The following is a 16,629-nucleotide window of genomic DNA, read 5'->3' on the forward strand; positions in this document are numbered from 1 at the left end:
CCGAGACTGGCTTTGAACTTGGAATCCTCCTGTCTCAGCCTCTCAAGTATTGGGATTACAAATGTGCACCACCACACCTGATTAGTATTATTCTTTTAAAATGAAAGGTCTTGGCTTAAAAAATATATAGGTCCACAAAAACATTTGTGGTATATTGAAAGTTACTTAAAACTACCTCACTACCTACATTATGTCTTTGTTTTGGCTATTGGAAAAAGACAAAAAACAAAATTCAATTGGCTTTAACTTGTTAATTAAAGTTCTTGGCTTTTATTCACAAATCATGAATAGGGCGACCTACCTTCTGCAGGATAGAGACAGGACAGCGGGTGTTGTAGGGTGAGAATAAGGAAACAGAACAGCATAAAAACAAAAACTGGTTGGCGTCAGTTTTCTTGGGAGGGTTAAAGCAGAAGTGACTTTCTTATTAAGCTGATTCAGACTGGACTCTCTGGATTTCAAGAGCTAACTGGTTTGTTTGAGAATCTACCTGCTTTCTTAAGGGTTCAGTTTGGTTACATTGCATTTCACACAGGCAACTCCATTTTTAGATGGGTCTGGTCTGGTCTGGTCTGTTGGGGCCTATATTGTAGGAGCTCATTCCCAAAAATGGTCTTTCATGATTTTTATTTAGCACTATCATTCCCTATAAATTGTCAATGAGCCAAATTTCCAGGCACAATTATGACTGGCACTTGGTGTGTGTGTGTGTGTGTGTGTGTGTGTGTGTGTGTGTGTGTGTGTGTGTGTTTTGATGGGGATTAGACCCAGGGGCACTCTACCTCCAAGCTATAACCCCAGCCTTATATTTTATTTTTTATTTGGAAATAAGGTCTTGCTATCCCCTAGCCCTATTTTTATTTTTTGAAACAGGATCTCATTAAGTTGATGAGAGTCTCACTACTTGCTGAGGCTGTCTTCAAACTTGCAATCCTCCTGTCTCAGCCTCTCAAGTACTGGGATTAGAGGCCCGCATCACCATGCCTGGCTAACAATGGTTATTTCTCAGTGTAAGGCAGACAGGCTTCTGGAGATCTTTTACCTCGAAAGACTTTTACTTACAAAGTAGTAGAAGAGGGTCTTAATTAAACATTCTAGATTGCATGACTCTGAATCCAAGGTTCTCAGAGGTTCCATAAAACATGACAGTTGATGCTTTTAAATTTTTTCATTCTTTTTGGATTAATAGAAACTTAAAATTATTTAATCTAAATGAGAGATTGAAGTCACCCCTTTCTGACAGGGCTTAAAACAAGTGTGTGTTTAATTTGTATACTATAAAATAGTTTTTGGTTTTATTTTGGCACTGGGGATTGAACCCAGGGTCATTCTACCTCTGAGCTACACCCCAGCCCTATATTTTCCTTCTTTTCTTTCCTTTCTTCCTTCCTTACTTCCATTCATTCATTCATTCATTCATCATTCATTTTTGTGGTACTAAGGATGGAACCCAGGGCATTCTACCTCTAAGCTACACCCCTAGCCCTATTTTTTTTTTTAATTTTTAAACAGGGTCTCACTAGTCTGCACCACCACACCTGGCTATTTTTTCTTTTGAAACAAGGTCTCACTAAGTTGCAGAGGGGCTCACTGAGTGGCTGAGGCTGGCCACGAACCTGTGACCCTTCTGGCTCATCCTCCCAAGTACTGAGATTACAAGCATGTACCATCACACCTGTCATAGAACATTTTATACTAAGTAATATTTACTAATAAATATTTCTTAATATCCTATGTTAATCACAAGGGAATATAAGGGAACTAGTATCTAGTCTTAATGCATATTGTTTCTATGGTCACTATCTTTTTTTTTTTTTTTTTTTTTTTTTTTGCGGGTCTGGGGATGGAACCCAGGGGCATTTGACCTCCGGGCTACACCCCCTGCCCTATTTTTTATTCTTTATTTTGAAACCGGGTCTCACTGAGTTGCAGAGGGCCTCACTAAGTAGCTGAGGCTGTCCACGAACCCGGATCCTCCAGTCTCAGCCTCCCGAATGCTGGGATTACAAGCGTGCGCCACCACGCCCGGCTCATGGTCACTATCTTTTTAATAACAAAGTAGCATATAATCAAATATAAAATTGTGGTTTTCAATCCCATTCCTTGACTATATGAGACATCTTCTCTTTCTGAATGCCATTTAAAAAATCAAATTTAGACCAGTGCGGTGGTGCACACCTATAATTCCAGTACTTGACAAGCTAAGACAACAGTTTAGTGAGGCCCTCTGCAACTTAGTGAGATCCTGTTTCAAAAATAAAAAATAAAAGCCGGGCATGGTGGCGCACGCTTATAATCCCCGCGCTTGGGAGGCAGAGACAGGAGGATCGCGCAGGTTCGAAGCCAGCCGCGCGCGCTGGCTTAGGAGACCCTGTTTCCAAATAAAAATGTAAAAATAGGTCTGGGAGTGTAGCCTGGAGGTAGAAGGGCTTCCAGGAACCCCAGTACCACCAAAAAAATAATAAATAAATAAAATAAAATAGGACTGGGGTTCAGAGGTAGAATGCTCCTGGGTTCAGTCTCCAGTACCACACATCCACACACACTAATTTTCAAAATTTAACCTTTTGATTGAGGGAAGGGAAAAGATTAGGTAGATAGGTAGAGGCAAGAGTGAGGCTTCTTCGGTTTTGGTAATGTTAAAATTCTGCCATGTTTACTTTTTTGTTTTTTTGATCTATATATTTATATTTTATATTCTTTATTTTATGTATGTGTTTGTTAGGGATTAAGCATAGAGACTCGTGTATACCAAACACTTGCGCTGTCACTGACCTATATACCCTCAGCCAATAATATTAAGATTTAAAAAAAAAAAAAAAAAAATATATATATATATATATATATATATATATATAATTTTGGTGGTACTGGGGTTCCTGGAAACCCTTCTACTTCTGGGCTACACTCCCAGACCCACTTTTTATACTTTTTAATTTGGAAACAGGGTCTCTTAAGCCAGCATGGCTGGCTTCGAACCTGCGCGATCCTCCTATCTCCACATCCCAAGCGCGGGGATAACAAGTGTGCACCACCATGCCTGGCTTAAAATTTTTATAATATATATATAAAATATTAAGATTTTATATATGTATATATATGTGTGTGTATATATATGATATATATATAAGATTTATATATATAAGATAATATATATATATATATATATATATATATAAGATTATATATATATAATCTTAGCAGTACTGGGGATTGAACTGAGGGCTAGATATCTACCTCCAAGCTACATCCCCAGTCCTGTTTGTTTTTTTTTTTTTTTTTTTCTTTCTTTCTTTCTTTCTTTCTTTCTTTCTTTCTTTCTTTCTTTCTTTTTTTTGTTGTTGTACATGGGATGGAATCCAGGGGCCTTCTACCTCCGGGATACACTCCCAGACCTATTTTATATTTTTATTGGGAAACAGGGTCTAAGGTGCTGAGAGCCTCGCTAAGTAGCTAAGGCTGGCTTCAAACCTGTGTGATCCTCCCTTCTCAGCCTCCCAAATACTGGGATTACAAGCGTGTGCCACCACATCCGGCCTTATTCTTTATTTTATTTATTTACTTTTTTTTTTATTGCAGGTTTTGGGATAGAACCCAGGGGCATTCAACCTCTGAGCTACACAGCTACACCCCCTGCCCTATTTTTTATCTTTATCTTGAAACAGGGTCTCACTAAGTTGCGGAGGGCCTCATTAAGTAGCTGAGCCTACTTGTGAACCATGATCCTCCTGTCTCAGCCTCCCGAATGCTGGGATTACAAGCGTGCGCCACCACGCCTGGCTTCTTTATTTTGAAATGGGTTTCACTAAGTTTCGAAGGGCATAAGTAGCTGAGGCTGGTAGCGAACCTGAGATCCTCCTGTCTCAGCCTTCCAGGTACTGGGGTTGTAAGTGTGCATGACCACGCCTGACTATATCTTAAATTTGATTTAAAGTTTTAAATAACTCTAGAATTTTAGTAATTTTTGTTTTTAAGCATTTCTCAATGGGGCCTATGAATGATGTTACTGTTGAGGCTCTTTTCAAGTGTCATTATTTTGCATGGTCTACCACAGGTTGAGTGTGTGTGTGTGTTAATCTAGTAGTGAATAAACTCTTTAGTGGAATGGGAGAACAATGAGGGGAAAGATTAGTGTGGGCAGGAGTAGTCAGGGAAAGAAAACACATTGTTCATCCGTCAGTAAACATTAACTGGCTATGACCCATGTACCAGATGGTATGCTGACATAGAAAAATTGAGTGAGACCAAAGATCAGGGTTGGAGGGGAAAATAAGATCTGGATAATGTCAGTTAATTCTGATTTTAGATTTTTTCTAGTCTTTACCAAATAATATAAATAGCAAATGTTGATTTCGCATTTGCTATTTACTTAAGAGATTTATATATAAAGTAATGTAATCTTCATAATAACTATATATGATGGGGATACTAGTATTTTAAAGATGAAGGAACTGAAAAATAGAAATGGTAAAGTTACTCAGCCAGGATGTAGTAGAGCTTGGATTCAAGCCCAACTTTGGGTTCCCTGCTTCTCTGTTGAAAATCATAATGCTTTGTCAAATGAATGCAAGGATTAGCAAGGAAATGTAGGCTGATCTGGAGGCAGTATTCCAAGGTGGCCAGGGATCCTGCTTCTAGTACTCTGGTGTTTGTGTGCTTTGGAGCTCTGTGTGAATGCTTCTTCTCTTTTTACAGACATGGCTGGATTCTGCCAAAGAAATAAAAAAGCAGGTTCGAGGTAAGTGGATATAGCCCTTTTTGTTGTTTTTTCTTTCTCTTAGTAGGTCAGGGGAGTTCCAACCACTTCTGGCTGTGAGTCAGTCACTTTAGAATCCTGACCACTACAGAATGCTTTGAAATTGAGATAAAGCCTTCCCCTGGAAGGAGGGGATTCCATAATAGAAAAATGTAGCAGAGTGGACACCAGTGAGATGTAGGTCAGATCTTGACCTTTTTTTTTTTTTTTTGCAACTAGGCAAAGTTGAGGAAGATAGGAACAGTTGAGAGTAACAGAAGGTGGAAAAGGACAAAGCTGAGAAAAGGAAAAGGATGTAGGAGTCAGTCCTGAAAACGGTAGTGATTGAAACTGCAGTAGCCTACTAGTAGGAGTTTGCTGCTGGATCCTGTTCCTTTTTCTTTTCTCTTTCTTTCTTTCTTTCTTTCTTTCTTGGCATTGAACCATGGGACATTCTACTTCTGAGCTACACACACAGGCTTATTTTTTATTTTGAAACAGAGTTTCACTAAGTTGCACAGGGTCTCCCTAAGTAGTTGATGCTGGCTGCAAACATTCAATCCTCCTGTCTCAGCTTCCTAAGTACTGGGATTAATATCATATGTCCCGCTCCTATTAGTTTTTAATTAATTAATTATAATATTTGTGGTACTGGGGTGGAACCCAAGGTCTTTTCTACCTCTGGGCTATACTCCCAGACCTATTTTATGCTTTATTTGGAAACTGGGTCTCACTAAGTAGTTGAGGCTGACTTTGAACCTGTGTGATTCTCCTGTTTCAGCCTCCCAAGCACTGGGATTAAAAACGTGCACCATCATGCCCGGCTTTTAGTTGTTTTTTTTTTTTTTTTTTTTTTTTTGGTGGTACTGGGGTTCCTGGAAGCCCTTCTATCTCCGGGCTACACTCCCAGACCTATTTTTTACATTTTTATTTGGAAACAGGGTCTCTTAAGCCAGCGCGCGCGGCTAGCTTCGAACCTGCGCGATCCTCCTGTCTCTGCCTCCCAAGCGCGGGGATTACAAGCGTGCGCCACCACGCCCGGCGGCTTTTAGTTTTTAAATTAGAAACAGGATCTCATTAAGTTACCATATGATGGCCTTGACCTGCAATCCTCCTAGGAGTCAGCTTCCCAAATACTGAGATTACAGGTATGCACCAGCATGCCTGATCATACATGGTTTTTAAAACTAATTTTTAAGATTAATGCTATAAAAATGTCATGTAAATTAAAAAGCACAAATGAATATAGTACAAAGTACTATATACTCCCTTCTTCCCTTGTCTTAATCATGCAGTTTCCTTTCCTGGAAGCAACCATGGTAACTATTTCTTCTGTCTAGGGATGTTCTGCACATTTATGGACACACATACCCTTGTCTGTCTGTTTATTTTTACGGTACTGAGGTTTGAACTTGGGGTACCTCCAAGCTATACCCCAGCCCTATTTTATTTTAATTTTAAAACAGGGTCTTACTAGGTTGATGAGCGTCTTATTATTTGCTGTAGCTGTCCTCAAACCTTGATCCTCCTGTCTCAGCCCCCGAATTACTGGGATTAGAGACATGTGCCATCATACCCAGTTGGGTGTGTTTATTTAAAAATGTAAATGATCTTTTTTATGTAAAATAATTTGGAGTAATCTTCATACATGTCTCTGTATGTATGTATATTTCATTAAGATTTTTTTTTTTAACGGTACTGAGGATGGAACCCAGCGGCTTTCTACATTCGAGCTACACCCCCCTGCCTTATTTTTGTTGTTGTTGTTTTGTTACTAGGAATGGAACCCAGGTGCCTTCTACTTCCGAGCTACACCCCCAGCCATATTTTTCAGTCTTTGTGTGTGTGTGTGTGTGTGTGTGTGTGTGTGTGTGTGTATGCTACTGGGGTTCCTGGAAGCCCTTCTACCTCCGGGCTACACTCCCAGACCTATTTTTATTTTTTGGAAACAGGGTCTCTTAAGCCAGCGCGGCTGGCTTCGAACCTGTGTGATCCTCCTGTCTCCGCCTCCCAAGACCGGGGATTACAAGCGTGCGCCACCACGCCCAGCTCATTAAGATTTTTAAATGATTGTATACTAAATATATATATAAACAACCATATTTATGGGCATTTTGGGTTAATCTCAATAGTTTGCTATTTTAATCAAGTTTGAAGTGTGTGTGTGTGTGCGTGTGTGTGTGCACGTACATGTACTTTTTAAGCATTTGTAGATTCCAAGAAGTAGAATAAAGACATGAAGTTTAAAATTGTAATAGATCTTCACCAGCATGATTTTCCCATATATCAGAAAGCACAGAAAACTATGGAAGCTAATAGAACAGACACTTATGTATCCACCACCCAGAATGAACATGTGTTAATGTTTTCCTTTTCCTTCTAGTCCCATCTCCTTTTCCTTTTGTCCATAGAGTCTGTTGTGAATTGGGGGTGATTTCTTTCAGTTTATATTTTGTACTTTTCCATTCATATATACATACCTATGCATAACATAGAGTATTGCTTTGTCCTTTTTTAAAAATTCGCCTCAGAACTAGCCGTACCCATTTGTACCTTCATCTGACTTTATCTGTCTCTCTCCTCCTTCCAGCTTAATTTTGAGCTCATTTAATCTCTTGGTTCTGAGTCTGGTTAAGACACCTTCATCTCTCTCTGTAATAGTTCAGAGTAAAGGCAAGATATTCTTAAACTTTCTGTATATGCTGTACGTGACTGATACATGATCTGTACAAGTAATGGTGGAGGGGTACTGAAGATTGAACTCAGGGACATTTTGCCACTCAGCTACACCCCCAGCCCTTTTAGTTTATATCATAACATATCATTACTGGGGATTGAACCAGAGGCATTCTACCTCTGAGTTACACTGGCAGTCCTGTTTTATTTTCTATTTTTAATGGTATTGGGAATTGAACTCAGGGGCATTCTACCTCTAGCCACACCCTAGCCCTTATTTTTACTTTGATACAGGGTCTCACTAAGTTGCAGAGGGCCTCACAGGCCGCTGAGATTGGCTCCGGACCCGTGATCCTCTGTCTTAGCCTCCCAAGGACTGGGATTGCAGTTGTGTGCCATTGCATCGGGCTCATTTTTTACTTTAAACAGGTCTTACTAAGCTGCTGAGGATCTCGCTAAATTGCTGAGGTTGTCCTCAAACCTGTGATCCTCCTCTCTCAGCCTCCCAAGTACTGAGATCACAGGTGCGCACCACCATGCCTGGTTCCTTTTCTTTCTTTCTTTCTTTCTTTCTTTCTTTCTTTCTTTCTTTCTTTCTTTCTTTCTTTCTTTCTTTTTTTTTTTTGTGTGCTGAAAAGTCAGCACTTGAATTTGGAATACTCTTGAATTTGGAATTTAGTTTAGAGAAAATTTTAAATGGTTCATAATCCATAATTAAAAAAAAAATACCTGTTTAGAAGCTGGGCGTGATGGTGCACACTTGTAATCCCAGCGTTTGGGAGGCTGAGACAGGAGGATCGCGTAGCTTCGAAGCCAGCCTCAGCTGCTTAGTGAGGCTCTCAGCAACTTAGTGAGACCCTGTTCCCAAATAAAGTATAAAATAGGTCTGGGAGTATAGATCAGAGGTAGAAAGCCTCTGGGTTTCACCTCTAGTACCACCCAAAAAAAAAAAAAAAACCTGTTTAGGATAGTGTGTATATTTATGTGTGTGTGTGTGTGTGTGTGTGTGTGTGTGTGTGTGTATCCTGGAAGTGAAAATGCTAGATAATTGTGTTTATTTTCACCTTTATATGACATTGCCAGATTGTTTTCTTTTATTTATTTATTTTATTTTATTTATTTATTTATTTTTATTGGTGCACTGTATTCATACATCATAGTGGGATACAAACTTTTGTAGACATACATGCACACATCACCCAGTCAGCCCCCACCCGATCCCCACCCCATTCTCTCCCCATCCCTCCTTCCCATGCTTGGCTTAGTGGTTGACATCTAGTATTATAGCAATTTATCCAAAATTAAAAATGATAATCTCACATAACAGTTTCATTTGTCTGATACCAAGCTTTTGATGACTTAAAGATAACATTTCAATATTTCTTTTTGCTTTCTTTCTTACCAGAGAATTTTTTTTTCTATTTTTTTAGGTGAAACTATCATATATTTATATATTTATTTTTCAGAAAAAAATCTATCCTAATATGGAATATGGATTCTAGATACCCAAAACGATCTTGAAAAAGAACAAAGCTAGAAGATATATATTTTCTGATTTCAAACCATATAAAGCTACAATAATTGAAACAGTGTAGTACTGTTCTAAAGGCAGATATGTAAACCATTGGAGTTAAATACAAGCCTAGAGCTAAATTCTTCCCTATATTGTCAAGTTATTTTTGACAAGGTTTCCACGAACATTTGGTGGTGGAAATAATAATCTTTTAACTAGATATTGTTGAAAAATAATAATTACATGGAAAAGAATAAAATTGGACCCTTACCTAATCCCATATACAAGTATTAACTCAAAATAGATAAAAGACCTAAATATAAATCTTAAGACTATAAACTTTTAGAAGAAAATCTGGGTCATAAAACCTCACAACATTGAAATTGGCAGTGATTTCTTGGATATGATTTCAATGGCACAGGCAACCAGATTGTTTTCTTTTAAATTGATTTTAGTAGTTTACATCCCCACCAGTATTAAATGGGAGTTCTTGATTTTCTGTGCTTTCAAAAGGCAGATTTTTTTTTTTTTTTTTTTTTTTTTTTTAGTACTGGGGCTTGAACCTTTCTGCCGGGCTACACTCCCAGACATATTTTATATTTTATTTGGAAACAGGGTCTCTTAAACCAGCAAGGCTGGCTTCGAACCTTCGTGATTCTCCTGTCTCTGCCTCCCAAGTGCAGGGATTACAAGCGTGCGCCACCACGCCCGGCAAAAGGCAGACAATTTTTAGAAGTATTAGTTTGAAGCCAGGCATGGTTGCTCTTACCTCTAATTTCAGTACTTGGGAGGCTGAGGAGGAGGATTGCAGGTTTGAGACACCTTTAGGGATTTAGTGAGACCCAGTTTCAAAATAAAAAGGGCTGAGAGTGTAGTTGGGAGGTAGAATGTCCCTAGATTCAATCCTTAGTACCTCCTCTTCCCCAAAAGAGAAAAAGTATTAATTTTTTAAAAATTTGGACATAGCCGGGCGTGGTGGCTCACACTTGTAATCACAGCATTCGGGAGACTGAGACTGGAGGATTGCAGTTCGCGGACAGCCTCACCTACTTAGTGAGGCCCTCTGCAACTTAGTGAGACTCGGTTTCAAAATAAAGAATACAAAATAGGGCAGGGGCTGTAGCCCGGAGGTAAAATGCCCCTGGGTTCCATCCCCAGACCTGCAAAAAATAAATAAATAAATAAATAAATAATAAATAAATAAAAATTTGGATATGATTTTAGACTTACAGAAAAGTTCAAAGAATAGTATAAAAAATTTCTGGATGCCCTTCACCCAGATTCCTCAAATGTTAATATTTTACCACATTTATTTTATCTTCTGTGTACACACACACACACACACACACACACACACACTTTTTTTTTCCCCTTTGAAAGATTTAAAAGTAAATGGCTTTATAGCAGCACTATTAATAATAGCCTTAAGGTAGGAATAGCTCAAATGTTAACTAACAAAAAATGATAAAACAGAATTTTTTTTTTTTTTTATTCTAGGATTGAACCCAGGGGCATTCTATCTCTGAGCTACATCCCCAGTCCTATTTTTGATTCTTTATTTTGAAACAGGGTCTCAATAAGTTTCAGAGGCCTCACTGATTACCTGAGGCTGGCTGCGAACCACTATCCTCCTGTCTCATCCTCCCAGTACTGTGATTATAAGCATGCACTACCGTGCCTGGCTAAAACAATATTAAAACAGTGCAATATCATTAAACCACAAAAAGGAATGAAGATGAGTTAGCCTTCTAAATGCGCCTTGAAAACATTATACCAAATGAAAACTGAGCACCATGGTGTATACACCATGGAGTCTCAGCTACTTAGGAGGCTGAGGCAGGAGTATGCTTTGAGTCTAGGAGTTTGAGGCCAGCCTGGGCAACATTGTGAGGCTCTATCTAAAAAAGAAAGAAAGAAAAAACAAAAAAAGAAGCCACGCATGATGGTGCACTCTAATCCCAGTACTTGGGAAGCTGAGACAGGAGAATTGCAGATTGGAGATGAGCCCCAGCCTCAGCAATTTTGGGAGACCCCTCTCTTAGTGGGTCCCTGTTTCAAAACTAAAAACTAAAAAGTGCTGGAGGTGTAACTTGGAGGTAAAACATCCCTGGTTCAGTTCAGTTCCCAGTCCGGGGCAGGGGTAGGGGGAGAAGGGGTGAGGAAGCACCAGAAAAAATCAAGAAAACCAAACACTATGAGCCACATATTATATGATTCTGTTTAAATAAAATATTCAAAATATAAGGTAGATTCATAGTGGCAGAAAGTAGATTAGTGGTTGGTAGGAGTTGGGGCAAGAGGAGAATAGGGAATGACTGCTTAATGAACCCAGGGTCTCCTTGGGAGAGATAAAAGTGTTTTGGGACTAGGTAGAGGTAATGGCTACACACACTGTGAATATATTAAATGCCACTAAATTGTATTCTTTAAAGTGTTTAATAGGTGGCCATGGTGGTGCAAGCTTGTAATCTCAGCACTTAGGAGGCTGAAACAGAAGGATCACAGGTTTGCAGCCAACCTCAGCTACTTATGAGGCCCTCTGCAACTTAATGAGACCCTGTTTCAAAATAAAAGAATATAAAATAGAGCTGGGGGTATAGCTCAGAGGTAGAATGCCCCTGAGTTCAATCTCTAGTACTGCAAAAATAAATAAATAAAAAGGAAGGAAGGAAGTAGTTTAATATAACTGGGTGTGGTTGCCACACCATGAGAAGTTGAGATAGGAGGATCACAGGTTTGGGGCTAGCCTCAGCAACTTAGTGAGGCTCTTGCTACTTAAAAACACCCTATTTCCAAATAAAAAATAAAATAGGGCATGGGGTATAGCTCAGAGGTAGAATGCCCTGGGTTCAATCCCTAGTACCACACAAAAAGTGTTTAATAATTATGTTACGTGAATTTAACCTCGGTTAAAAAAAAGTGTCACAGTCATGATGTTCTGTCCTTCTGCCTTAATTACTTCAGTTTGTAAATACTAAAAACTGTTTTTGTTGTTGTTGTTGTGGTTGTGGTGGTGGTGGTGCTGCTGCTGTCCTACCTATCCCCTCTTTTTCCATCTTCCTCTCCCCCTTTTCTCCTCTTCTTCCTCCTGTGCTGGAGACAGAACCCAGGTTTATATGAGGCACTCACTTTACCACCCAATTGTATTCCCAGCCCCAAATAAGGAATTTTCTTATATAATCATAATACAGTTATCAAAAACCGGAAATTAACACTGAAACAGTACTATATTTATTTTTTATTTTATTATTATTCTTATTTTTTGTAGTGCTGGGGATGGAACCCACAGGCTTTCTACCTTTGGGCTATACTCCCAGACTTATTTTCTATTTTATTTGGAAACAGGGTCTCACTAAGTTGCAGAGAGCCTTACTAAGTAGCTGAGGCTGGCTTCGAACCTGAGCAGTCCTCCTGTCTCAGCCTCTCAAGTACTGGGTTACAAGCGTGCGCCACCACACTCGGCTGAAAAAGTACTATAAACTAGCCGGGTGTGGTGGTGCGCACTTGTAATCTCTGTGCTTGGGAGGCTGAGACAGGAGGACTGCACAGGTTCGAAGCCAGTGTCAGCAACTTAGTGAGACCCTGTTTCCAAATAAAGTATAAAATAGGTCTGGGAGTGTAGCCCGGAGGTAGAAAGCCGCTGGGTTCCACCCCTAGTACCACCAAAAAAAAAAATAATAATAATAATAATAAAATAAAGTACTATAAACTATAAGCAGTAGTTGTCAGTTGTCTCAGTGATATTCTTTAGAGCAAAAGAAAGTTGAAGGTAACACTTAACATCACTTTAGTTTTCTTTAATGGGAAATAATTCCTGAGTCTTAAAGTATTTAAAGTATTTTATAACATTGGTGGGTTATTTATTTATTTATTTATTTATTTATTTATTTATTTATTTATTCGTGTGTTACTGGGAATTGAACCCAGGGGAGTTCCACCACTGAGCCAAACCCTCAGCCCTATTTTATATATATAGTTTTGAAACAGGGCTGCACTAAGTTACCTCATGCTACTGGCCTTGAGCCTGCTTGTGATCCTCCTGTCTTAGCCTCCCAAGTACTGGGATTATAGGCCTGTGCCACTGTGCCAGGCAAACGTGGTAGTTTTTTTTTTTTTTTTTTTCGGTACTAGGGATTGAACCCAGGGGCATTCTACCTCCGAGGTATACTCTGCAGCCCTATTTTTTATTTTTTACTTTGAAACAGGGTCTCATTAAGTTGCAGAGAGCCTCACTTAAGTAGCTGAGGCTGGCTACCAACCTGTAGTCCTCCTGTCTCAGCTGAGGAGGATTACAAACCTGAGCCACCATGCTTGGCTAAACATTGGTAGTTTTGAAGAATATAGAGTAGCTATTTTATTTTTTTATTTTTTATTTTTATTTTTATTTTTTATTTTTATTTTTTGTGGTACTGGGGATGGAACCCAGGGGTGTTCTACCTCCAAGAAACACCCCCAGCCCTAATTTTTTTTTATTCTTTATTTTGAAAGGGTCTCACTAAGTTGTGGAAGGCCTCACTAATAGCTTAGGCTGTCTGTGAACTGCGATCCTCTGGTCTCAGCCTCCTGAATGCTGGGATTACAAGCGTGAGCCACCATGCCCAGCCTCCTGTTTTTTATTCTTTATTTTGAAACAGGGTCTCACTGAGTTGCAAATGACCTCACTAAGTAGTAGCTGAGGCTGTCCTCGAACCACAATCTTCCTGTCTCAGTTTCCCAAATGCTGGGATTACAAGCGTATGTCACTACGCCCAGCTAAATAGCTTCTTTATAAGTGGTCAATTGGCTTTTTTTTTTTTTTTTTTTTTTTGGTGGTGGTGGTACTGGAGTTCCTGGAAGCCTTTCTACCTCCGGGCTACACTCCCAGGCCTATTTTATTTTTGGAAACAGGGTCTCTTATGCCAGTGTGGCTGACTTCGAACCTGCGAGATCCTCCTGTCTCCGCCTCCCAAGCGTGGGGATTACAAGCGTGCGCCACCACGTCCGGCGTCAGGTGGCTTTTGACTGATGTTTCTTCTTATGTTTAGGTTATGCACTTTTGGCAGGAATGTCATTGAAATGTTGCTAAGCTAGAAGATAAAAGTTTTGTCAGGTTTGGTGTTGCATACCTGTGTTCCCAGTACTTGGGAGGCTAAAACAGGAGGATTGCAAGTTAGAGGCCTGTATATGTTAACCCCATTTTACAATAAAAATAGAATAGGGCTAGGAATATAGCCTGAGTTCAATCTCTAGTTCCACCAAAAAACAAACAAACAAACAAATAAATAAATATGCTGGGGGTGTTGCTCAGTGGTAGAGCCAACCTGGGTTTAATCCCTAGTGGCCCCCTCTCACTCCAGCACACACACACACAAAGAAGGGTGGCTTAGTGCCTGGCATGCAATAAGTGCTGAACAAAATGGCAACTTATTAGGATTAGCCAGTCATTCTTTCTGGCTAAGATCAGGACTTGCTCTTTGGGAAGCCAACAGTCATGTTAGAAGAACCAACCTTAAAATAGTTCTGGGAGTGTAGCCCGGAGGTAGAAGGGCTTCCAGGAACCCCAGTACCAACAAAACAAAAAAAAAAGAAAAAGAAAAAGAAAAAAAGGAAAAAAGAACCAACCCTGAGCTGGGTGTGGTGGTGCAGGTTTGTAATCTTAATACTCGGGAGGCTGAGACAGGAGGATCTCAGGTTCCCAGCCTCAGCTGTTTAGGCCCTCCACACCTTAGTGAGACCATTTCAAAATAAAGAATAAAAAATAGGGCTGTGGATGCAGCTCAGAGGTAGAATGCCCCTGGGTTCAATTCCCAGTACTAAAAAAAAAAAGGAGGAGGAGGAGGAAAGAAGAAAGGAAGGAAGAAGAAGAAAGAAGGAGAAGGAAGAAGGAGAAGGAATAGAAGAATCAGTCCTGAAGACTATTACTCAGCTGGAGAAATTGGAATATAACCTCCTTTTAACTTTGATTCATTGTAGATTTAAAAAAAACGACACATTTGTATGAGTCTCAAGATTGAACTCTTGTAGTTTTCTTTCCTATATTTTTTTAATTTTTTGCAGAACTGGAAATGGAATCCAGGTGCATCCTACCTCCAAGCTATACCCCAAGTTCTATTTTTTTTTTTTTTTAAGTATGGGGCATGGAACCCAGGAGCATCCTATCTCTGAGCTTTACCTCTAGCCCTGTTTTCATTTTTTATTTTGAAACAGGGTCTCACTGAGTTGCAAAGGGCCTCTCTAAGTAGCTAAGACTGTCCTTGAATCTTGATCCTCCTGTCTTAGCCAAATGCTGGGATTACCCCAGTCCTATTTTTTATTTCTTATTTTGAAACAGGTCTCACTAAGTTTTGGAGGGCCTCACTAAGTAGGTGAGACTGGCCCCGGACCTGCAGTCCTCCAGTCTCATTATAAGCGTGCACCACCACTCCCAGCTTTTCTTAACCTTTTTAAATTAGAATTATAGTTTCTAAGAGCCACATATATTAGTTCTCCCTTCTTATATAGAAAATAAATTTCTAACCTCACTCATTTAATGTGAATAATGTTTTTATTTGAATAACTGACAGATGTCATAAACATATAATGCCAAAACCAAATAACCATAGAGAACCCAGAGGAGTATATAAATCACAGAAACCAAGCATGATGGTGCACACATGTAATCCCAGTATGTGGAGGCTGAAATAGGAGGATTGTGGGTTCGAGGCCAGCCTCAGCAACTTAGAGAGTCCTTCTGCAACTTAGCGAGACCCCGTTTCAAAATTAAAAAATAGAGCCGGGCGTGGTGGTGCATGCTTGTAATCCCAGCATTTTGGAGGCTGACAGGAGGATCTCGGTTTATGGATAGCCTCAGCTACTTAGTGAGGCCTTTTGCAACTCAGAGCTTGTTTCAAAATAAAGAATAAAAAACAGGTCTGGGGGTATGGCTCAGAGGTAGAATGCCCCTAGGCTCCATCCCCGGTAACACTAACACACACACACACACACACACACACACACACACACACACACACGGGTTAAGATGTAGCTTAGAAGCAAAATGCCTCAGGTTCAATTTCCAGTAACTCTCCCCAAACCATTGCTACAAAAAAGTTGGCCTATAGGATGGTTTCCTTCATATTATTTTGCATACTATTTTAGTATAGCTCTAATCCTTTGTAAGCAAAACTATTGAATTGAGATAGGTAAAGGAATGAGATCCCCTAGTATTTTATAAGCAACTTTCTTTAAAAAATTTAACCATAAACTGTGCATATGTTAAAATGTCCCAGAAAAATAATTTTTAAACATATTTTGAGGTAGTTTCAATAACCAGAAATTTGGCATAAACATAATTATTTTCTCCTTTTTGCAGGTGTCCCTTGGAATTTCACATTTAATGTAAAGTTTTATCCACCTGACCCAGCACAGTTAACAGAAGACATAACGAGGTAAATAAGTAATCACTAGTTAAATATGTAATAGTACTTCTTATCACCATGAACTCTGAGTATTTCTCTACTTAAAATTGAAGAAAAATGATGCACGGTTAAATAGTTAACCTAAGAAAGTTTCTGATTACTTAAAGAAAGACAGGCTTGCTGGACGTGGTGGTCCATGCTTGTAATCCCAGCATTTGGGTGGCTAGACAGGGGTGGGGGGACCACGGTTCATGGCCAGCCTCAGCTACTTAGTGAGGCCCTTGCAACTCAGTGAGACCTTCCCTTCCCTTCCCTTCCCTTCCCTTCCC

General features: G+C 39.6%; 1 protein-coding gene across 9 annotated transcripts in view; it reads left to right on the plus strand.

Moving 5' to 3' along the window:
• The window catches only part of EPB41 (erythrocyte membrane protein band 4.1), a gene marked incomplete at both ends in the record, with an annotated part of 108,349 nt that overhangs the window by 10,407 nt on the left and 81,313 nt on the right, over positions 1-16,629 (plus strand). For all 9 annotated transcript variants that reach the window (XM_080691734.1, XM_080691735.1, XM_080691736.1 and 6 more), the window contains 2 exons: positions 4,696-4,738; positions 16,255-16,330. In XM_080691734.1, the coding sequence (XP_080547860.1) occupies positions 4,696-4,738; positions 16,255-16,330 (119 nt within the window). The remainder of the gene's footprint in view (positions 1-4,695; positions 4,739-16,254; positions 16,331-16,629) is intronic.

Source organism: Muscardinus avellanarius (assembly GCF_963383645.1).
Source record: "Muscardinus avellanarius genome assembly, chromosome: 3".
Lineage (NCBI taxonomy): Eukaryota > Metazoa > Chordata > Mammalia > Rodentia > Gliridae > Muscardinus > Muscardinus avellanarius.